This window comes from Suncus etruscus, chromosome 18 (genome assembly GCF_024139225.1).
Source record: "Suncus etruscus isolate mSunEtr1 chromosome 18, mSunEtr1.pri.cur, whole genome shotgun sequence".
Taxonomy (NCBI): domain Eukaryota; kingdom Metazoa; phylum Chordata; class Mammalia; order Eulipotyphla; family Soricidae; genus Suncus; species Suncus etruscus.
In genome coordinates, this window is record NC_064865.1 from 21,243,556 (window position 1) to 21,267,356 (window position 23,801).

Consider the following 23,801-nt stretch of genomic DNA (forward strand, 5'->3'; position numbering starts at 1 on the left):
CCTGCAGTTTCCTTTTCTTCCTGGATAGGCTTCCAGTCCAGTCACTGATGCGACGCATTCGAGCCTTTAGCGAGTTCTTAGACACGTCCTCGGTCAGGGCTTTAGACTTGCGGCACGGGAGGGTGAAGGAGGTGAAGGGTCCATAATGGCCAAGGGAATCCCCGCGTCCCACCCGCGAGGGCATGTCCATGTCGAATGCAAAGGACACTCGGGTGCTGAGCCCATGCTGTGGACCCATGTAGTCCTCAGACAGCTGTGGGCCCAGGGGCACATCGGAGTACAGATCCCGTAGGGAGGAGAGCGAAGAGCTTTGGTTGAAAGGTTTCGGGGTGTCCCGGGAGGGGAAGTTGCTATGCAGACTGGCGTGCCGGCTGGTGCCCAGCAGGCCAGGGGCCGGGAAGGAGCCTTCAAACTCACTGATCTCGCTCACCTCCCCACCACCGCTGCCGCTAGGCCCCCAGGGCGAGTCATACCAGGACGACTCAGAGCTCAGGTCACTGCTGCCCTTGCTGGAGCGTGGCCGGGACGTGAGGACTTGGGCGCAGACACCAGGTGGCGAGGGGGCACCAGGTACCAGGGCTGGTGAGTAGCGCAACAGCTGCACCGGCCCATCTGAGTGGCCGGGGGGGTCCTGGGAGCCTCCACTGTGGAACTCCACCCGGAGGCACCCGTCCACCTTGCCCAGTGTCTTGATGCGCACCCGGGGGCTGCTTCGGTCCTCCTCAGGTGGCGTGGACGCCAAGCTCTCAGGGTGCCCAGAGTAGGGGTGCAGGTGAGCCGTGACATCTCTCAGGCTGGCCACCGGCTCCAGGAAGCCGTTCTTGGGGGGCAGAGCAGCAGGGAGGCCGCTGGTCCTGTGCTTGGCGGGGCCACTGCTTTTGTCAAGCCTGGCCGAGTAGGGCTGGGTGGTCTTGAGGTGAGACAGGCAGCCACGGGCCAGTGCCCTGGACTTGTAGCCCGCACCGTGGCCCCATCCGTGCGGGGACTTCTCCTCTTTGGCATGAAGGCTGCGGATCTTCAGCGAGCAAGGCTTTGGCTTAGCACCAACGAGGGAATTGCTGTGAGATTTTGACCCCTGGAGGGTATACTGACTCTCCGAGTTCCCCATCTTCACCTAAACGAAGGAGTGAAAACCAAGTGAGCGAAAATCATGTGAGCACCACAGGAGTGAGAGCCACATGAGTGAAAGCCACATAGGAGCCACCTGGGAGCCCTGTGAGTGTTACATGAGTGAGAAGCCCACTAGAGCCATGCTGCGTACCTTCGTTCACTCTGACAAAACTTTCTCTTTTTTCTTTTCCCTTTTGGTTTTGGGCATCATACCCCGCTGTACTTAGGACTACTCCTGGCTCTCTGTCCATACTTGGATCATACTTGGTAGAGCTCAAGAGGTCATCTGGGGTTCTGAGGATCAAACTTGAGTCTACCACATGTAAAGCTTGCACTCTTGGGGCCGGAAAGATAGCATGGAGGTGGGGCGTTTGCCTTGCATGCAGAAGGACAGTGGTTTGAATCCTGGCATCCCACATGGTCCCCCAAGCCTGCCGGGAGCAATTTCTGAATGTAGAGCCAGGAGTAGCTCCTGAGCGCTGCCGGGTATGACCCCCCTCCAAAAAAAAAAAGAAAGACTAGCGCTCTACCTGTGTACAACCTCTCCAATCCATAACAGAACTTTCCTAAAAATAAAAAATAAAAAGTTCCACCCATTACTGGGGCAGGAAGAGAAGCTTTCCAAGCTTGGCACAGCTCAGAGAAGCAAAGGCAAGATTCCGACAGATTCAGTTCTCTAGCTGTGTGAACAGACCTTGGGCTCTATAAACACCACCATACCCTCAGGCATCAGCTGCAAATGCTGCATGTTCGTCTCTTAACAATACAATCACTGTGGGTTCATTCAAAAGCAGAATAGAAGCAGAATAGTGACTTAAGGATGAAACCAACATTATAACATCGAATCCATGATGTGGCCCAACTGATTTCTCGTTCTTGATCACAGATCTGAGCCAATGACTCCTGAAATACATCGAGCCACTCCTGGCCATGTCTGGTCAGTGATAAAAGCCTGATGGAGCCTCTCGGTACAAGGACCCACTAGGTGGGCACTTGGTGCCAGAGATTGAGCATAAGATCTCACCTATGTACGTATATTTTGGGGTCATATCCCAGCTCTGACACAATGATTCATTTTTTTTTTAAATAAAAAAAAAATTTTTTTTTGGGTCACACCCAGCAGTGCTCAGGGGTTATTCCTGGCTCTGTGCTCAGAAATCGCTCCTGGCAGGCTCGGGGGACCACATGGGATGCCAGGATTTGAACCACCATCCTTCTGCATGAAAGGCAAACACCCTACTTCCATGCCATCTCTCCAGCCCCTTAAATAAAAAATTTTAGTTGAATCACTGTGAAACACACAGCTGCAAAGCTGAGACACAAAAATGTCAAAGAATCTCTTCTACTAATCCTGATTGCAGATGTTTCAAGGGCTCATTTCAGTACATATAGATCGGAGAAACAACAGATCTTGAGAGAAGCAATTACTGAACACTTGGAATGTTGTGACTGCAAGCACCCCATTATCAGACATACCCTCAAATAAAGGATATGCAGGGTCAGAAAATTGGACAGTGGGCAGGGCATATCTTGCATGTGGCCAACCCAGATTTGATCCCCAGCATCCCATATGGTTCCTCAAGCCTGCCAGGAGTAATTTCTGAGAGGAGGGCCAGGAATAGTTCCTGAGTACCACCAAGTACGCCCAAAAACAAAACAAAAAAATTTAAATAATAAAAATACAATTGGGGAGGAGATGCATGTCTTGTATATGTCAATGTTGGCTTCATTAACAGGACCATATGCACCCACCACCCCCAAGAAACATTTCTGTGTGTGGCCCTACTGATTTGCCAGTAGTATCGCATTCTTGGGCCACCGCACTGAGCCACCAGACCAGTTGGCTAAGATTACCAGGAGGGGTCCCAGATGTCCTTACTACCACTGTGTAGCCCCCAAAATAAATATAAGTTATTTAGTTTAAAAAATAATAATGAGGGGCCGGCGAGGTGGCACTAGAGGTAAGGTGTCTGCCTTGCAAGCGCTAGCCAAGGAAGGACCACGGTTTGATCCTCCGGCGTCCCATATGGTCCCCTGAAGCCAGGGGCAATTTCTGAGCGCTTAGCCAGGAGTAACCCCTGAGCATCAAATGGGTGTGGCCCGAAAAAACAAAACAAAACAAAACAAAACAAAAATAATAATGAGGCTGAAAAGACAGTAGTAGGTTGAAATCTTCCCTCACTGACCCGGTTCAATCTTTGACATCCCATATGGTTCCTAGATCACTAGGAGTGATTGATCCCTGAGCACCACGAGGCGTGACCTCAAAACTAAAACTATTAAAATTAGTAACTTAAAATAATAAATAATTGAATTAATTTTGGGAGATTTGTTTTGTTTTGTTTTCCTACACCGGGTAGTGCTCAGGACTTTTTTTTGGCTGTGCTCAGGAATTATTCCTGGAGGAACTTGGGGCACCATATGGGGTGCCAGGGACTAAACCCAAGTAAGTCACTTACAAAGCAAGCACTTTACCCCTGTGCTAGCTATCTCTCCAGATATGAACAAAATGATTAAACCTGCACTCATGACCTAATCACAGTCTGCCAACTGGCACCTCCTCACCCCCGCCCCCCATACCACCACAAGAGGAGCATTACCTGAGGTCTTCCGGTTCAGGCTGGGCTCTGGGGCAGGTGGTGGGCATCAGCTTCCTGGGTCACGGGAGCGAGGCAGCATGGCTAAGACAATGGGGTGGGGAGCCCTGAAACCGGTCCTGAAAAACAGGGGTGCCGGGCACTGTCAAACCAGCCATCACGAGCCTTTCTCCCCAAATCACCACCCAGCCCCAATGTGAAGGTACTGAAGACAGAATTGGGGCCCGGAACCCGTGAGTCACATACATATGAGATGTGCGTGTGAGCTCAGTCCTGCACTCCACACAGCTGCAGAGGAAGCAGGAGCATCCGCCTGGGTCATCACCACCACTGACTCTGCTCTTTCAGCATAACAGGAGAGGTGAGGGCCACATTCCGCACATCTGCCACCAAGTGCCCAAGAACGCTCTCCGGCCATGCTCTGGGTCTGCAGTGAATTGCCCAATGCAAAATCCCAGCCAAGGCCACAGTGGCCGGGCCCCCCAGAAGTGAGATTCGGCCTTTTCTCCCAGCACAGGATGAGTGAGGCCTGGCTGTGGGAAGGGGGTCAGAGGGTGACAGCGACTGGCAGAGCTGCAGCTGAAGTTCCACATGACCCAATCTCTTTCATCTGTAGCTGGTTTTCACATTTACCATCCCATCTTACCTCTAACCACATTCTCTCTCTGTCTCTGACTCTCTGTTTGTCCCTCTCTGACATACAGAGCAGAGAGTCTAGAGAGGGACTCATCAGATAAGGGGGAGACTTGGACAGGGACCAAGAAACTGTCCCTGAGGACTGTGGAGCATCCAGTAGACCTGAAGGGCCTGCTTTTGAGAAGCTCTGATCTGCAGGGGGAGGGGAAAGGAGCAGGGAGAGAGGGAGGAAAAGAGGGGACAAAAGGGGAGAAAAAGGAGAGGAGAAAGGAAGGGAGTACAAAAGGAGGGGAAAAGGGTGAGAAGAGGGCGAATGAAGGTGGTTGTTCCATGGCAGAACACTTGCATTGCAACATGTGCTGCCCCAGGTGTGAACCCAAGGAAAGCAAAATTAAAAAAGAAGAGAAACGGGACCTGACAGAATAGTACAATGGGTAGTGTACTTGCATTGCAACCCAGGTTCCATTCCAGGCATCCACTATTGCCCCTGAGTCCACCCGAAATGATCCCTAAGGATAGAGCCAGGAGTTGGCCCTGAACACCACTGGATGTGGCCCAAAAACCAGAGAGAAAGAGAGAGAGAAACTGATCCTGTTTTCCAACATACATACACATACCACAAAAATACTCTTTTCTGCAGGGAATCCTCTGGTATTTTAAGTTAAAAAATTCTGCTTGGGCCGGAGCGATAGCATAGTGGTAGGGTGTTTGACTTCACTTGGCCAACCCAAGATGGACCCTAGTTCAATTTCCTATGAAATTCCATAGCATTCCCAATGGTCCCCCAAGGGGCCGGAGTGGTGGCACAGAGCAGTAAGGTGTCGGCACTAGCCTAGGACAGACCCTGGTTTGATCCCCGGCATCCCATATAGTTCCCCAAGCCAGGAGCGATTTCTGAGCACATAGCCAGGAGTAATCCCTAAGCATCACTGGGTGTGGCCAAACAAACAAACAAACAAACAAAACCCTATAGTCCCCCAAGCCTGCCAGAAGCGATTTCTGGGCACAGAACCTACCCCTGAGCACCGCCAGGTGTGACTTAAACCCCTCCCCCAATTTTTTTTTCTTCTCCTGGGTTTAGATAGCAGAGATAGCACAAGAGTTAAGCCATTTTCCTGGCATGTGGTCGACCCAGGTTTAATCCCCAGATGCACATGATCCCCCAAGCACCGCCAGGAGTCATTCCCTGAGCAGACAAACAGTAGTAAAGCTTGATTGTGACCAGGTGTGGCCCAAACAAAACAAAAACAAAAACAAAAACTTTAGCTGCTTGTTTTCAAACACAGCATTTCCTGCTGTGTGACTTTTTTTTTGTCTTGAAAGAAAACAAGTCATGGTTTAAATTGTCTTAAAATTAAGTCTCAGGTCCACCAGCTCTAATACTGTGCAGGACCCAAAGTGTGCCAGGCCCAGCAGTCCCTGCCCCCAGGTCATCTAGAAAGTGTCTCCCTGGCAAATAACCAAAAATACAGAATTGAAACGAGGGTCAAAGACCATCTCCTGAGCAAACAGCAAATGCCGAACACACTTTTGTCATTATTTATATACCAGATAATTATGACATAGTTAGATTTTTTTTTTTAAATAAAGGGACCCTCTTCTAAAGCTACAATAAATCATTTCTCTCCTCCACGCTAGGTATTCATTCCCTCCCATTCACATGGGTTATGTTGCCTGTGAAATTCAAATTTCCTGAGAAAGGAAATTTCTTGGTTAAAACAGGCACCCACTTATCAGCTCCTGCACCCCACACCTTCTACCCTGCACATCTGGAAAGCAGAGGAATTTCAAAGACAGGCGTACAACCTGCCAGAGCCCCTTTCAGGAGGAAAACCAAGCCCTGCCTTTACCTTGCCTGAGCCCTGAACGGCGACTCCCAAGCAACGCTGAGTTCAGAGCAAAGAACATAGCTCTGTTTGGTCTCAAGTCCCGTGCCAACTGTTGGTCCCAATGAAGCAAGAAGGGGAAGGAGAGGCCTGGCAGGGCAGTGGGGCCCGCCCCCAGGGGGCAGATGGGGCCTTCGGACTGGGCAGAGCCACTGAGCAGAGTCCAGGCTGGGAGCTGGGACCCTGCACCCTGCAGATTAAGGCCTGGATGAGAAGCAGTTCAGGCAGTCCCATGGGGGATCCCAACTTGGGCTCCCCATATCATTCCATGGAAAACCTGACACAAATTCAAGAGTAGCAGCAGCAATCCAGACAGGCAGTTCATCTGGTGATAAGAGCTAAGGCGATAAGGAAAGTCGTCCCCTTCACCAACTGCAAGCACTGCTCTTAGAGTCCTGCTTCCCTTTATTTAAAGGCAGGATGTGGGAGAGCAGCAGGCAAGAAGGAGAAAGTCCTCAGGATTCTGTTCTGGTTAGCGTCTGCCACAAAAGTGGAGTCTGAGGCTTGCTTTCATCTCTTGAAAAGCCTGAGAGTTTTAGAACAAATTACTGACACTTTCATTTGTCCCATTGGCCACTGGAAGAGAAAAACATTTGCTGTGGGGCCAGAACAATAGTGTGGTGAGTAAGAAGCTTGCCTTATACACAGCCAACCCAGGTTTACTCTCTGGTATCCCATAGGGTCCCCAAGCACCACCAGGAGTGATTCCTGAGTACAGACTCAGGAGTAACCCCTCAGCATTGTTGGGTATAGCACAAAGTCAAACGTATTAAAAAAAAAAAAAAAAAAAAAAAAAAAAAGAGTGGGCCAAGACATCTGGTCTTTTGAGAAATAGGGATCATAAATAATAAATTTTCCCAAATAAAATGGGCAAAAATGGCAGAAAAATGGCCCAGCTCTTCTAATAAGCTCCAAAAGAAAATAATGCTATCAACACTTCTTTGGGTTGATCTGGGTTGATCCTTCGGTGGCCTTCTCAGAAAGTTGAGGGCAGGTTCTCCTTTCTGCATGATCCACAGCAACCTACTACTGCACCCTGCACCCTTCAAGAGAAATGGCCCAACTTCGTGACTTAACCATATCAAACAGCCAAGTCACCAAATTTGTTTTAGATCTATATATCCTGGACCTCAAAGTTTCATAGTAATGTCAGCACATTAGTATCGCAGGAAATCTGAAGGTTACACAGGAATCTACCAAGCTCAGTGACCCAAAACTGTAACACAGAAAATTCAACTAGTACTATTAACAGCCCAATCAATCCACAGACACTGATTTTACAGTAACACCATGGACAGATATAACAACTATTTCATATTGACTCATATTGATCTAGGTTCTGATAATTCCATTTGCCTTTGCCTTGTAACAAGCAATATAAAGTCAATTTGGTTGTGACTGCATGGAGGCAGTTTATTTTATCAATATATTAAAAAAATTTTATTACAACACAGTGATCTACCAAGTCATTCATTATACAGTTGTTTTAATTGTGTTCCAACACCAATCCCACCACCAGTGAGACCTTCCATGGTGGATGGGAGATTGGGGACACTGGTGAAGGGAAGGTCACACTGGTGGTGGGATTGGTGTTGGAACACAATTAAAGCAACTGTATAATGAATGACTTGGTAGATCACTGTGTTGTAATAAAATTTTTTTTTTTTTTTTTTTGGTTTTTGGGCCACACCCGGTAACACTCAGGGGTTACTCCTGGCTATGTGCTCAGAGTTGCTCCTGGCTTGGGGGACCATATGGGACACCGGGGGATCGAACCGCGGTCCGTCCAAGGCCAGCGCAGGCAAGGCAGGCACCTTACCTTTAGCGCCACCGCCCGGCCCAATTTTTTTTAATATATTGTTAAAATAAACATTCTCTAGTTCATCTAAAAAAAAAAACAAATAAATAAGAAATAAAGTGGAATGGGGTCAGAACAATAGGGCATTTGCCTTGCAAATGGCAACCCGAGATGGACTCAGGTTCAACCCCCAGCATCCCAGGTCCCTTGAGCCTGCCAGGAATGATTTCTGAACACAGAGCCAGGAGTAACCCCTGAGCACTGCCATCTGTGGCCTAAAAACAGAAAGAAGAGGGGCAGAGAGAGAGAGAGAGAGAGAGAGAGAGAGAGAGTAGGCAAGAAGGCAAATTGCAATCCAGAGTCTCAAATCTGAGCAGTGATTTGGGACCCCCCACTGTTCCTTGTCAGTCCCCCAATCTAGAGGGGTGACCTCAGTGAGGAAGGCCCAGAAACAGGATCTTAGTGGAGGAACATGTCTAGCTTGGGTGGAAGGGAAGGGATCCATTCCACAGGGACAGCAGACCAGTTCCTGGTGAGTCAGTTTATCACCAGAAGCTCTTCTCATTCACGCCTGTTTTGATAAGACATTAGCATGTCTGCAGACTTCTCAGTTTATTTGAACAATGGTGGATCATAGAATTCACTTAATGAAATTGATAGGGAAAAAAAGGACAAGAGAAAAGAAGAGAGAAAGGATATAGTCAAATAAAAACAGAGTAGAAATATTAATAAAACAGCAAACAGAGGAGAGCATTTCTATAAAGATTAAAAAAAAAGTTTATGAAATCAATTTCTTCTGCACAACTTCATGACTGCCTGTCTATTGGGTTAGAAAGATAAAGTATATCTTCATTAGTAATGGCAACAGAAAAAAAAAACTGTAGAAAAAAATCACTTATAAAACCTCAATGGTGGGGCTGGCGAGGTGGCGCTAGAGGTAAGGTGTCTGCCTTGCAAGTGCTAGCCAAGGAAGGACCGCGGTTCGATCCCCCAGCGTCCCATATGGTTCCCCCCAAGCCAGGGACAATTTCTGAGCACTTAGCCAGGAGTAACCCCTGAGCATCAAACAGGTGTGGCCCGAAAAAACAAAAACAAAAACAAAAAAACCAAACCCAAGTGGTGATTTTACAAGCATAGCACATCTGTTCACATAAAACTGAAGGACAATCAGAGTCTAGGTATCTCCAAACACGAGGAATACACCATCCCAGGCAAACACCTGGATTACTTCAGCCAAGAGCTTGGAAGATGAAGAGATGCCTTCATTTTGCATTCTTCCCAGCACCCCACACTCCAAGTTAGGACTCTGACTTTCATCCTACTCCAATCAGCAACTTCAGTGAGACTCGCTGTACATTCATATTTTTCCCGGTAAAACTAACAAGCCCAAAAAGAATCCTTCCAAAGGAGCAGAGCAATTGCACACAAACAGGGCTCAAAGCCTTGCATGCAGCTGACCAGCCAACCTGGGTTCAATCTCCAGAATCCATGTGTCCCTGAATCCCACTAGGCGTGATTCCTAAGCACAGAGTAAGGAGTAAGCCCTAACATAAGCACTACCAGGTGTGGTTAAAAAAAAAAGTAAGTGGGCCCGGAGAGATAGCACAGTGGTGTTTGCCTTGCAAGCAGCCAATCCAGGACCTAAGATGGTTGGTTTGAATCCTGATTTTCCACATGGTCCCCGTGCCTGCCAGAAGCTATTTCTGAGCAGATAGCCAGGAGTAAGCCCTGAGCACTGTCAGGTGTGGCCCAAATAAACAAAAACAAACAAACAAACAAACAAAGTAAGTACTGGGGGCTGGAGTGATAGCAGTGGGTAGGGCATTTGCCTTGGCATGTAGCCAACCTGGGTTCAATCCCCAGCATCCCACATGGTCCCCAAGTCTACCAGAAGTAATTCTGAGCATAAAACGAGGGGCAAGCCCTGAGTGCTGCCAGGTATGCCTCCCCCCAAAGAAATTGTACCTTGATTTCTAAAAATAGTAATCAATTCAACCAAAGAGCAGAGTGTTTGAGGATGTGTGGGTAGACCCATGGAAGAAAGGTGGACAGGGCAGATGTTTAAAGAAGCACACAGGTAGCCCAGCTAACCCACAGATACCTGTGCCCCTGAGGCAGGAAATGCAGAGCTATCAGCAGCAGTGATTAAGGTGGAGAACAAAGTCAAGAGAGGAGGAAAGGGAAGAGGGCATAGGAAGGGGAACCTGGGAATATTTTGTCAGTCATCCCTCATGCCTGTCCCCAAGAGCAAGGAAGGATGAATCACCTCCTCAGGACACTGCAGGACTGCAAGGGAAAGGAGGGAGAAGTCCATGATGGCCCCACCAATATGTGAGACGCAGAACTGGCAAAACAAGGGGATGAGCTCATGTTGCCAGAATGTGCAGGGATCCAAATGAAAGGAATTGCGGCTGCAAAACAACATTCTAGTGCTTATCTAGGACACAGATGAAGTCCTAGGTAGGCAGGTGGGGGGCAGTGGAAAAGGATCTGATCCCTCCACCCCACTCAAAACAGCACCACTATCTAATGCAGGAGGGACCCATTTCTCCACCGGAAACCTGCAGAGAGGAGAGTCTATGACAATGTGGAAAGCCCACAAACACGACTGGTATGTTTCTGGAATGCCGGAAGTTGGAAGGTCAAGTGATGTGAGCTTTCAAAGAAATTGAAAATACTTCAGGGACTTGCTGCTGCTTTGAGCCACATCCAACAGTGCTCAGGACTTAGGGGATCAGTCCTGGCAGTGCTCAGGGAACCATATAGGACTGCCAGGGAATAAAACTGGGCTGATCTTATGCAAAGCAAGAGCTCTGCCCACTCTATTATCACTCTCCCTCTTTTAAAAAGATTTTTAGGGGCCGGGCGGTGGCGCTGGAGGTAAGGTGCCTGCCTTGCCTGCGCTAGCCTAGGACGGACCGCGGTTCGATCCCCCGGCGTCCCATATGGTCCCCCAAGCCAGGAGCGACTTCTGAGTGCATAGCCAGGAGTAACCCCTGAGCGTCACCGGGTGTGGCCCAAAAACCAAAAAAAAAAAAAAAGATTTTTAGACATTGTTTTTAAAAACAACTTTTCAGGGCCAGAGATAGCACAGTGGTAGAGCATTTGCCTCACACGAAGCCAACCCAGGACAGACAGTGATTCGAATCCCAGCATCCCAAATGGTCCCCAGAGTCTGCCAGGGGCAATTTCTGAGTGAAGAGCCAGGAGCAACCCACATGGTTGCTGCCGGGTATGACCCCAAAACCAAACTAGATAAATAAATAATAAAAAATTTAAAAAATATTTTTCAAGCAAAATTACAGATTTAATATAAATCAAAAAGGAAATCATTCTGGGAGCCAGAATAGTAGTAAAGCCTTGCACACGGCCAACCTAAATTTGAGCTCTGGCATCCCATATAGTCCCAAGAGCAGGAATAATTCCTGAGTACAGAGCCAAGAATAACCTCTAAGCATCACTGGATGTGACCCCCAAACAAATAAGCAAACAAAACCAAAAAGGAAGTCATTTCTGGTAATGAAACTTTATTTTATTTTGTTTAGAAATCATCAAAATACATTTCCCCAGTTTTCATCTAGTCTTTTAGATAGCGGGTATTTTTTGTTTTGTTTTGGTTTTGGTTTTTGGGTCACACCCAGCAGTGCTCAGGGGTTATTCCTGGCTCTACACTCAGAAATCGCTCCTGGCAGGCTCAGGGGACCATATGGGATGTTGGGGTTCAAACCACCGTCCTTTTGCATCTAAGGCAAACGCCTTACAGCTGTGGCATCTCTCCGGCCCCAGATAGCGGTTTTTTAACACCTCATATGTTCAATCCCACTCTGCCTCTCCCTAAAAGTGGCTGTTCATCTCCCCCAGAATTTAGCCAACCTCGTAGCCTGAATAACTTCATGATCCACAGTGGCGGACATGGCTTTTACAGAGCCCCCTTTGGAAATTTTCAACACAACAGTCAGCATGGTAAGGTTTTTTTTTATATATTTTTATTATTATTTTATTAATTTATTTATTTATTTTTGGTTTTTGGGTCATACCTGGCAGTGCTCAGGGGTTACTGCTGGCTCTACGCTCAGAAATCACCCCTGGTAGGTTCGGGGGACCATATGGGATGTCAGGATTTGAACCACTGAACTTCTGCCTGCAAGGCAAACGCCTTACCTCCATGCTATCTCTCTGGCCCCATAAGGTGGTTTTTAAAGTAACCTTCCTCTCCTATTTAGTTTATTTTTGCTTTGTTTTGTCATTTGTTTGGGGCTGCACCCAGCTCTGCACAGGGCTGACTCGGAGCTTATTGATTGATCCCAGGTGAGACTCTTACAAGGCCTTACTCAGAATATCTCTTGTAGTACTTTTTTTTTTTTTTAACTTATATGAACACAGATCATTCCACAGAAATCAAGCTGAAGCAAAGGGAGGTCCTGCCCTGGTTTTTCACTTAAATGAAAACATAAGATAATGTACTGGGACCATATGGCTTCCATGTATTTTGAAGACCCTCAGGGAGGGCCATGACATCAGAGAAGCAGAAGCACAAAGCAGATCCCTTGACCTCATAGCATTTTTGGACCAAAAATATACCATGAAGCGGTCAGAGCAACAGTACCACAGGCTAGGTTTTTGCCTTGCACACAGCTGACCCAGCTTCGATCCCTGGCATCCCATAGACCCCCTTGAGCACTGTCAGGAATTATCCCTAAGTGCAGAGGCAAGAATAAACCTTGAGCATTGTTGGATATGACCTCCATACAAAAACAAAAATGCCAAATATACCATGGCAACTGTACCAGTTATTCTTGGCAAAATACTCTTCCATCATATTAAAAAATGAATATACCAGGGACCAGAGCAATAGCATAGTGCGTAGAGTGTTTGCTTTGCATGCAGCCAAACTGAGTTTGATCCCCGGCATCCCATTCGTTTTCCCCAAGCACTGCTAGGAATAATTCCTGAGTACAGATCCCTGAGCACTGCAAGCATGGCCAAAAAAAAAAAAAAAAAAAAAAAAAAAGCTTGACTATACATTTTCCCCACTTAAAGGGGAAGACACACTTTATTTATTCTTGTCAATAGTTAATGATGTGCTTCAACTGGACAGATAACCAGACCATGTGGCCATTTTCATAGGGCCATACTGGCTTCGGGGCACCACAAAAGCTGTACTGACAGCTAACATGGCACCAATCACTGCCAAACTGTGAACCATGCTCTAAACATGAGATTTCAGATGACAATTTAGAGACATTTTCTGGGGTGTGTGTGTCGGGGGTGAACAAGATCTGTAGTTCAAATGCCATCATTAACAGAAAAATTATCATGCTCATTCCTAAACTAGGAGAAAAATTGTCTTAAGTCCTGACCAGACATTATGGGACAACATTCCCCAAACCCTACAAAAGCATGTTTATTTACAAGTTGGGGGGTTTCAATCTCCAGATCAACTGGACCAATTTTTGATCATTATAAGGCACAGATAGGAATCAAGGAATTTGGAAAGTGTTTTTTACATATGAAAGACAGCAGAATAATTTTAAGATATTTTTAAACTCCAAAACACTGTCTATACTTTTTAACCTGATGTTATTCCATGAATTTTTTTGGGGGGGCCACACCCAGCAGCCCTCAGGGGTTACTTCCTGGCTCTGCATTCAGAAATTACTCCTGGCAGGTTCAGAGAACCATATAGGGTGCTGGGGATTGAACCAATGAGTTTTTGCTTTGGTCCCCCCATGAATTTTGTTTGTTTGTTTGATTTTCAGCCACACCCGGTGATGCTCAGGGGTTACTCTTGGCTATGTGCTCAGAAATCGCTCCTGGCTTGGGGGGTCATATGGGACGCTGGGGGATTAAACTGTGATTTTCACCTTAATGGTTTTCATCACCACTCCGCCTCCCACCTCCATGAATTTTTTTTTAACAAGTGCAAGCTAATTCCCAAACTCCCAATTTCTTATGATCCCTTCCCCTTTGCTAAATCCATTTTCTTGGCAGCAAAGGATTCTACAGTTGGGGAGGGGTAGATGCTGATGGAAATTAAAAATGGCATTTGAAGCTAACTGCAGAAGCTTAGGGTGACCACCACATTCCTCTATTCCACTACTCTGTTAAAGTAAATAACAGAAATAAAAAAAAAAAAAAGAAAGGAAAAGAAAAGAAAAACTATGGCTAAACTCAAAAGATCCCCTACTGAAACAGCTGAGGAAAGATTTGCAAGCCATAAAGGGATGATGGTAGCCCACAAGGGTCAAAACCCAAATGGTAACCCCGCACACACTTAAAAAATGGGGAGAGGAATGAAGAGGAACCTTCTCAACAAAGACACACTTAACAGGCACATAACAAAGTCCCCATCATCACTGATTCCTGGGAAGGTAAACCCAAGCCACGATGAGCTCTCACCAGTGCAAGTGGCACTCTCCAGGGGACTGGAAATAGTCAATGCTGGCAAGGACTGGTGAGAGGATCCCTCAGTCACTGCCAGTGGGGTGCAGAATGGTGGTTCAGGCCCAACAGAAAAGTATAGAGACTATCAAAAACTTAACAATTTGGCAAGAGACAGTATAGGAAGACACTTGCCCAAAATTTGCATGTTGTTGATATAGGTTCAATCCCAGTACCTCATCTGGTCCCTTGAGCACTGCCAGGAGTGCAGAGCCACAAATAAGTCCTGAGCACTGCTGCGTGTGGCCCAACAACAACGACAAAATTCACTTCCATAGCACTCAGTGATTCCACTCCTTGGAATCTAACCCAAGTACACAAAAACTTTACTATGAAAGGACAGAGGCACACCCACATTCATCACAGCACCTTTTACAACAGCAAGTTCTGGAAATTACCCAAGTGTCCCATGATAGAAAAATGGATACTGAAGTGGTAGTACAGTGGCCTAGCACCACCCTCTACACCTCTGGCAGAAATGGCCCAGATCCACAACTGATCTAAAATGACATGAACTACAGGGTTAAAACTTCGGGGTTTGTTCAGATTGAGCCAAGCTCCCCTGGTACCTCCCCACCACCAGAAAATCAAGTAGTCACACTCATCATCTTCTCAGCAGAAAAATAATCCAGCTCCTCCACCAACTTCCAAAAGGAAATAATTGCCACTGATACTTCCTAGGTAGCTCAGTCCCTCCTCATCCCTCTGTGGCCTTCTCAAAAAGGTGGGGAGCCAGATGCCCCTTTCTGCATGCACCAGAGCAACCCAACACCACACCCTACAGCTTCCCACAAAAACGGCCGAGCTCTGAGACTTAACTTTATCTAACTGCCATGCCACCATATTTGTTTCAGATCTATAAATCCTGGACTGCAAGCTGCCACAGAATTCCAAAATTTCATAGTTGCATCAGTCCAATAGTATCCCAGAAAATCTGATAGGAAAGTTATAGAGAAATCTCCCAAACTCAGCAAGATTAACCAGTAACATGGAGAAACAGAATAATCATTCCAAATTGACCCATATTGATCTAAGTTCTAATCATTCCATTTGCCTTTGTCTTGTAACAAGCAATATGAAATAAATTTGGTTGTGCCTGCATGGAGGTAGGCTACGGTGGTGGGTGGGAGACTGGGGACACTGGTGATGGGGAGGTCACACCGGTGTAGGTTTGGTGTTGAAACACTGAATGCCTAAAATGACTGTATTATGAACAACTTAGTAAGTCACTTTTTGTAGTATTTATATTAATTTTTAATTATTTTACAATTTTATAATTTAATTTATATTAAAAATATATACTAACATCAAACATATTATATGTTTATATTTATTACATACTGTATATTATATAATTTATATGAAATTTATATACATTTAATATGGATTAAATAATATCAATTTAATTATGGTTTTATATTTTATAACTTAAAATTTTACAATTTTATAATAAAATTCAAAAAGTATATTTTAAAAAAAGGGAAGTAGTGGCACATATACAAGTGGGAGAATGACTAAGCTATGAGAAAGGATAAGGCCAGGCCTTCTGCACAACCTGGATGGAATTAGAAAATGTTTTGTTAAGTAGAGTGATTCCGAAAGTCTCACTTGGATATAGTATATAAAGAGAAGAAGCAAGGGAATGGACAGTGCCCAGTGAAAACAACCCTTGGACTCTTGACAACACAGTGGGGGAGGGGTGCCAGGGAGATGGGGCAAAGGATGAGTGTGACAGACAGGAAGTGACACAGAACAAAGCACTAACTCAATGCTACTGCCGTCACCATGTCACCTCAAAACAACAAAGTATGGGGCAGGATTTGGACCACACCTAGTGGTGTTCAGGGGCTAATCTTAGCTTTGAGCTCAGAAGTATCAGAAAATATCTTAGGGGCCGGAGAGATAGCATGGAGGTGGGGTATTTACCTTGCATGCAGAAAGATGGTGGTTCAAATCCCAGCATCCCATATGGTCCTCCGAGATGGCCAGGAACGATTTCTGAGCACAGAGCCAGGAGTAACCCCTGAGCGCTGCCGGGTGCGACCCCCCAAAAAAATCTTAAAAAAAATAAAGTGAAAGCAGGGGCCAGAGAGATAGCACAGTGGTAGGGCATTTGCCTTGCACACAACTGATCCAGGACGGTCCTCAGTTACATTCCTGGCATTTCATATGGTCCTCTGAGCCTACCAGGAGTGATTTCTGAGGACAGAGCCAGAAGTAACCCCTGAGCATGGTTGGTGTGGCCCAAAAACAAAACAAAACAAAAAAATTAAAAAAGAAAAAGAAAGGGGTGTTATATGTTTATGATAGGTTGCTTCCTCCCTAATCCCTAGATAGAACACACTGAACAAGTAACGCAAAACTCACAGAACAACTATCCTGTGCCCAACTGTGTGACCAGTTCCATGGATGGTGCAGTAAATCAATTGTCCCCAATTCCTGCTGCCACAGGTCAATGTTAAAACTGAAAAAATATGGGGCCGGGCGGTGGCGCTCGAGGTAAGGTGCCTGCCTTACCTGAGCTAGCCTAGGAGACGGACCGCGGTTCGATCCCCCGGCGTCCCATATGGTCCCCCAAGCCAGGAGTGACTTCTGAGCGCATAGCCAGGAGTAACCCCTGAGCGTCACCGGGTGTGGCCCAAAAACCAAAAAAAAAAAAAAAAAAACTGAAAAAATATGAGCCATACATAAGAAAAGCTGAATAAAAATAAAATAATCATAAAACGGGACCAGAGCGGTAGTACAGTGGGTAAGTCACTTGCCTCATAAGCAGCCAACCCAGGTTTGAACCCCAGCATCCCATAGGGTCCCCTGAGCACAGCAAAAAGCAAAACAAAAAATCAGAAACAAATGAAATAATAATACTAAAGAAAGAACATGGGTAAGAGGGGCTAGGGGTGTCCTTTAGAAAGGGGGATGCAGCATAGTTGTCACCACACAGTGACATTTCAGGAAAGGTGCAGGCATGAACTAGGAGGGAGCACTGCAAACAGAGCAGTGAGGGTGCAAACATGCCAGATGGCACTGCAGGATGACAGTGGCGGGCACATGACATAGAGAAAGGTGGGCAGGCAGAAAGAGAGCATGGCCCTGGGGTGTGGTTTGTTTTTGTTTTGAGAGATGCTCCAGGCTTACTGCTGGCTCTGCACCCTGGGATCACTAGTGGCAGGGCTCAGGGAAACATATAGGATGGGATGGAACCCAGGCTGGCCGAAAGCAAGGCAAACACCCTACACTACTGTGCTATCACTCAGGCTGGGCCTGGCTTTTCAGGAACTCAGGGGTTCACATTGGGATCAAGTCCTGAGTCAAGGGTGCTGGCTGAACCGAAGGCATCTATGTGGAAGCTAAGGGTCTGCAGGGCTCTGGAGTAACTGGGGAGCATCCTCTGTCTGTCAGAGCTGAAGAGAGCCTCAAAACCCCTGTGCAGAGGGTGGTGAAAGGTCTCACTGAGGGCCGGCAGGCAGAGGTGGAAGCCTGGGGGCTGGTTTAGGTAGTATGAGCTGAGCTGTAGTAGAAAATTCTAGAAGCAAAACTGAGTCAAGCGCTGGTATGGAGCAGAGCAGAGGGGAGAGCCTCGGGTGCAGACGTGCTGCTCATCCACTCATCCATCTAGGAAGGAGGACGGGAACCTCTTTCCCGTGGGCTCTCCTGGGACAGCAGAGGCCATGGAGACAAGAGAAAGGCTGGGAGAAGCCTTGGGTCCAGTGAAGGGCCTCTGAGGCTTTCCCTTCAAGACAACAGACAGAGCCAGAGTTCAGGAGGATGAGGGGAGCAAGTCCCAAGGGCTCCTGAAGTTCCACTGACAAGGACCAAGAATAGCACAACGGGCCAAGTCGCAGTGGTTATCAGGGATGGAGTCTGACCCAGAGCCTGCAAGGCACAAGGGGAACAAGTTGGGGAGGTAGCAGATGAGGCCCCGGGACCCAAACACAAACTAATAAAAGGCGAAAGATTTGTGTGATCTGAGGAGAAACCAGAGTATCCCAAACACAAACTAGAGACAGGCACAGAGAGTGTGACTGTGCAGAGCGCAGGGTCAAATGGGGGCTGCAGGGTTGAAGAGAACAAAGGTAGTTGTGGCAATGGGGGAGTGACAGTATTGGCGGTGGTTGCAATGACATTTATAATGTTGGATATACTGGAAAAGAAATGACTGTATGAGGGCCAGAGAGATAGTATAGTGGGGAGGGTGCTTGTCTAGCATGGGCCAGGCAGATTCAATCCCACATGTGGTCCCCTGAGCATTGCCAGGAATGAATGACCCCCGACTCAGAACCAGGAGTTACCTCTGAGCAATGGTGGGTGAGGCCCAAAAACAAAAAAAGAGAAAGAAAAAAAGGAAGGAAGGAAGGAAGGAAGGAAGGAAGGAAGGAAGGAAGGAAGGAAGGAAGGAAGGGAGGGAGGGAGGGAGGGAGGGAGGGAGGGAGGGAGGGAGGAAGGAAGGAAGGAAGGAAGGAAGAAGGAAGGGAGGGAGGGAGGGAGGAAGGGAGGGAGGGAAAGATGAAAGGAAGGAAAGAGGGAAGGAGAGGAGGAAGGAAGGAAGAAAGGGAGGGAGGGAGGGAGGTGGGAGGGAGGGAAGGAAGGAAGGAAAAGGAGAAAAGGAGGGAGAAAAAGGAAGAGGGAGGGAAGAAAGAGAGGAAGGGGAGGAGGGAAGTGAATTTTGAGCTGCAGGAAACATCTCAAAGGACTGGTGCACCCACTTTACATGCTCAAGGTCTGGAGTCCAATCCCAGGTCCCCATGACCCTTGACCACTGCCAAGGTGGCCCAGAGGGTCCCCAGCACCCCTGGGCTAAAGCACTGAAACATCAAGGACCACCCATAGGCTGTGTATCCCCAAAAGTGGCCCTTAGGTCCCACGTACCAGTGGGGAACCCCACAATGAGAAAGCTTAAAAAAACTCACTCAGCTGCCCACGTGAGTGGACTGCACAGAAGGTCTCTCATACACTCATCCAGAGAAGGGCTCAGCAGGGAGGGAAGGAGCAGGACCTGCCCTGGCTACCAACCTACCCTCTGTCACTGTCTCCAATGATAGAGACTGCAAACTGCCCCTTGGCACTTCAGTGGGGCCCAGGGATGTCATTTTTCACTGTGAACTTTCAGCTCTACCTGGAAGCCAGAAGATGGGGCAGGGAGTCCCTGGGGCACAAAGAGACTCCTAGTCAGAATCTAAGTCATCTGGGGCTGCAGAGACAGGACAGCAGGGAAAGTGCTTGCCTGGCATGCAGTCAACCCTGGTTCAATTCCTGGCACCCGCCAGAAATGACCCCTGAGCACCTCTGGCCATGGCCTCAACCCTTCCAAAATCAAAGTCAAGGGCAAGAGTTAGTCTCTTTAGAAGGTGGGCAGGGGCCCCGGAGAGATAGCACAATGGCATTTGCCTTGCAAGTAGCCTATCCAGAACCAAAGGTGGTTGGTTCGAATCCCGGTGTCCCATATAGTCCCCCGTGCCTGCCAGGAGCTATTTCTGAGCAGACAGCCAGGAGTAACCCCTGAGCACTGCCGGATGTGCCCCAAAAACCAAAAACCAAAAAAAAAAAGAAGGTGGGCAGGGACCCCCTCCTGCTCTGGGCCCCCCACTGTGTTGGATGGAGCAGGACTCAATAAATCCCAATGAAAAACAGCCAGGGAAAACACCATCTATGCATTCTGATACCGCCTCCTGCCAGCTCTCCTTCAGGCCCCAAATGACATTTTGGGGATGCAAGGTCACAAACAGGCGAGATGCAATGCAACACCCACAGAAACAACAGCCCCGATACAATACCCACCTGCCCCAAAACAGCACCTCACTTCACCTTGCCCAAGCACCACAGAAGAGCCCAAACATGTTCAGAAATACCCCCTACTCACTGCTCAGCTGTCCTATCACTTTCCAGAAACTCTATAAATAATCTTCCCACTTAGAGTGGCTTCAATACAGCTTCCTATTTCCGTCACTCCACCTACCAATTTTTGGAGAATTACAAGTTTGGCCACAGTACAGTAAAGCCGAGGAAAAACTATAGCCAGCCAGAGACACCCCCACATGCAGCTGAGAGATCCCATGTCTGCATGAGCAGAAAGAAGGGTTGATGGTCCATGCCAGTCATTATACCAAAACTAGGTAGCTGGGGTATAGAGAACAGGGCACCATTTCCACTCAGGAAGTCAGAGATAAATGCCAAGTTCTAACTGTTATACGCAATGAACATTCAACTGTAAGGCTGAAAAGAGATTTGATCCAAGACATGCAGTGTGCAAAGCCAGGGTCTGAGGAACTGATTTAAGGACCAGAAATGACCCAGCCCTGCCTGCCACATTTCCATTTCCTTTTGTGCCTTGAACAAATGAACTGGGGAGGAAGAAAGAAAAGTTATTCAGCTTCCTTAGGATAGGAAGAAACAGTACTTTTCTTAAAAGTCCATTAGTGTTTGGAGAATACGTAAATTAAAAATGAGAAGGACAGGGGCTGGAGCAGTGACTCAGCAGTAGGGCGTTTGCTTTAGATGTGGCTGCCTAGGATGGACCATGGTTTGATCCCCCGGCATCTCATATGGTCCCCCAAGCCAGGAGTGATTTCTAAGCTCAGAGCCAGGAGGAACTCCTGAGCATCACCAGGTGGGGCCCAAAAACCAAAAACAAAACAATAACCCACCAGGGGATTGGAAGCCCAGACAGCCTGAGACAAGAGATAAAGAGAGAGAGAGAGAGAGAGAGAGAGAGAGAGAGAGAGAGAGAGAACTTTTTTCTTGCACACTCTCACCAGCACATGCTGCCTGAGCTCAGAAGAACATCAAGCAAAGCTCAAGTACCTCACAAAAAATCTACCCAGATGTTTCTAGAAACATCCATTTCTCTACCCCATGGGCTGGTCTCAGCTCTGGAAGGGAGAAGCAAAGATCAATCACTTTACCTTTTGGAGGGAGCCCTTTTTCTCAGGGTCCTTTTATGAGGGGCCAAAGTCTCACCACTTTGCCAGGCTCCCCGTGCCCATCTACATCACTCTTCTCCCAGCCCATGGCGAGCAGGGAAACAGCCCAGCGCTTTCAATGCTCAGCGGCCGGGAGCTAAAAACAGCTCCTGTGCAATGCTGCGTGTATTTTTGTCTGCAAGCTACACACCCTCATCATGTTCATTTTTTTCCATTGGGGGAAGGCTCTGATGCAGCCTTTACTGGACCGTGGTTTTCCACGGGTTGCTGGGAGGAGAGCCTGTCGCCACGAGACAGCTCAGCCCAGATTCCAAGACAACCGACCACCAAGTTCCACTGGACCACAGCTCCAAAGTTGGCTGTTTACAGACATCTTGCATGAATGGCTTCTCTGGAAAGGTTTCGAGCAGAAGTATCTATGCCCTCCAGCCTGTGTTGGAAGGGGGGACAAGCACCCCGAACCACAGTAGGAATGTTTTAGGCCATGCCTAGCAGCCTCCAGAGCAGTGCTTCAAAAATCACTTTGAGATCAGCAAAGAAAATATCAGGTGTACACTGAACCCGCATACCTGACTCCTGGGAGACCACATATTTGAGGATGATGAACTGCATGGTTCTGTATTGGCGGAAGCCCTAGTTTGCAAGTGCCAGCATTTGTTGAAGCAAATGTGTGCACTGAATGCCCCCAGTAAAAGAGACAGATCAGAGATGCACAGTGTTTTCAATCACTTTGGTTTTTCTTTTGGTTTTGGAGTCAGCCATACCCAATAGTGCTCAGGGCTCACAATTGGCTCTGTGCATAGGGCTTACTCCTGACTGTGCTCTGGACTCACTCCTGAACTCAGTGATGCTCAGGGATCACTTCTATGTAGTGTTGGGGATTGACTTGGGATCAGCTACACACAATGTAAGTGCCTAATCCCCTGCATGATTTATCTGGCCTTGGTGATATCTTTTTGATGAGAGACCCTCCCAGGTGAGAGAGAGAGAGAGAGAGAGAGAGAGAGAGAGAGAGAGAGAGGCCCACAGATTATTTTATTGCTGTGTTTGAGCAGGGAGTGTTAAGTGCGAGAGTAGAATTTTACTATGTAATAATGCTCAAGTTTCAGAAATTGTATTTTATAGAAGAAATCAGTCTTGAGTGCATGTCTTTGCATATTTTCTTTTTCTTTCCTCCCCCCCCCCCCCCCCCCCCCCGCATTTGGTAACACCTAGAAATATTCAAGATTTACTCCTGGCTCTGTACTCCAGGTTTACTGCTGGTAGGGCTCAGGGGACTAGAAGGAGTGCCAGGAATCAAACTCCAAGTGATCAGCATGCAAGGCAAGCACCTTCTTTGTTCCTCCAGCCGTTTTATGGGTTATTATAGATAAACATGTGACAATAGGTTTTGAAGACAGTATTTTCATTTTTTTTAAGTGAACGAGTTTTTATATCCAGCTGACAAGATTCTCAGTCAGACATCAAGACCTCCAAACTTCATTCAGAATATTTAAAAATTCAGGGCTGAAGTGATAGCATAGCGGGTAGGATGTCTGCCTTGCACACAGCCAACTTAGGTTTTTGTTTTTGGTTTTTTGCTTTGTTTTGTTTTGTTTGTTTTTGGGTCACACTCAGCAGCACTTAGGGATCACTCCTGGCTCCAGGCTCAGAAATTGCTCCTAGCAGGCTCAGGGGACTATATGGGATGCTGGGATTCAAACCATGACCTTCTGGATGCAAGGCAAATGCCTTACCTTCATGCTATCTCTCCAGTCTCAAAAGGAACAGTGTTACACCGGGCAGCACTCAGGGGTTCCTCCTTGTTCTGCAGCCAAAATCACTCCTGACAGGCCCAGGGGACCATGTGGGAGGTCGAGATTCGAACCAGTCTGTCTTGGGTCAGCTTCATTCAAGGCAGTCACCATACCAGTTACACTATAGTCACTCTGCCAACTCAGGTTTGATCCCAGCATCCCATATAGTTCCCCAAATCTGCCAGGAGTGATTCTGAGCACAAAGCCAGGAGTAACCCTGAGCGCTGCTGGGTGTGGCCCAAAAAGAAAAAGAAAAAAGGGCAAAAATTCACTCGGTATTCCCCTGTACATCACCTGCTTAAGGGCCAGAGAGAGGAAGATTTACTGGGCTGGAACAGACGCTCTGCATGCAGGAGGTCCAGGTTCAATTCCCAGCACTTCTTGGTCCCCCAAGAACCACCAGAAGCAACCCCTGAATGTTGAGCCACCAACAGTTCTGGAGTTACTGCTGGGCATACCTACCCCCTTATAACAACTACCTTAACTCAACACAAAGTTTCCCGCAATTGCACCCAATGCTTCAATCACCCCCTGATGCTTCCACTGTCAACTGGGGTTGGTATACAGGTTATCCCCCATGCAGGGAAATACTGCTCCAAGCAAAGATGTTTCTAACTCCT

At 47.4% G+C, this 23,801-nt stretch overlaps 1 protein-coding gene across 1 annotated transcript in view; it reads right to left on the reverse strand.

The window, feature by feature from the left end:
• Positions 1-3,815, reverse strand: part of TIAM2 (TIAM Rac1 associated GEF 2) — a 101,201-nt gene extending 97,386 nt beyond the window's left edge. Inside the window, exons 1-2 of the mRNA XM_049765459.1 lie at positions 3,711-3,815; positions 2-1,114 (exon numbers count right to left, since the gene is read on the reverse strand). Coding sequence (XP_049621416.1) covers positions 2-1,108 — 1,107 coding nt within the window. The 5' untranslated portion in view covers positions 1,109-1,114; positions 3,711-3,815. The remainder of the gene's footprint in view (position 1; positions 1,115-3,710) is intronic.
• Between the last annotated feature and the right edge of the window lie 19,986 nt (positions 3,816-23,801).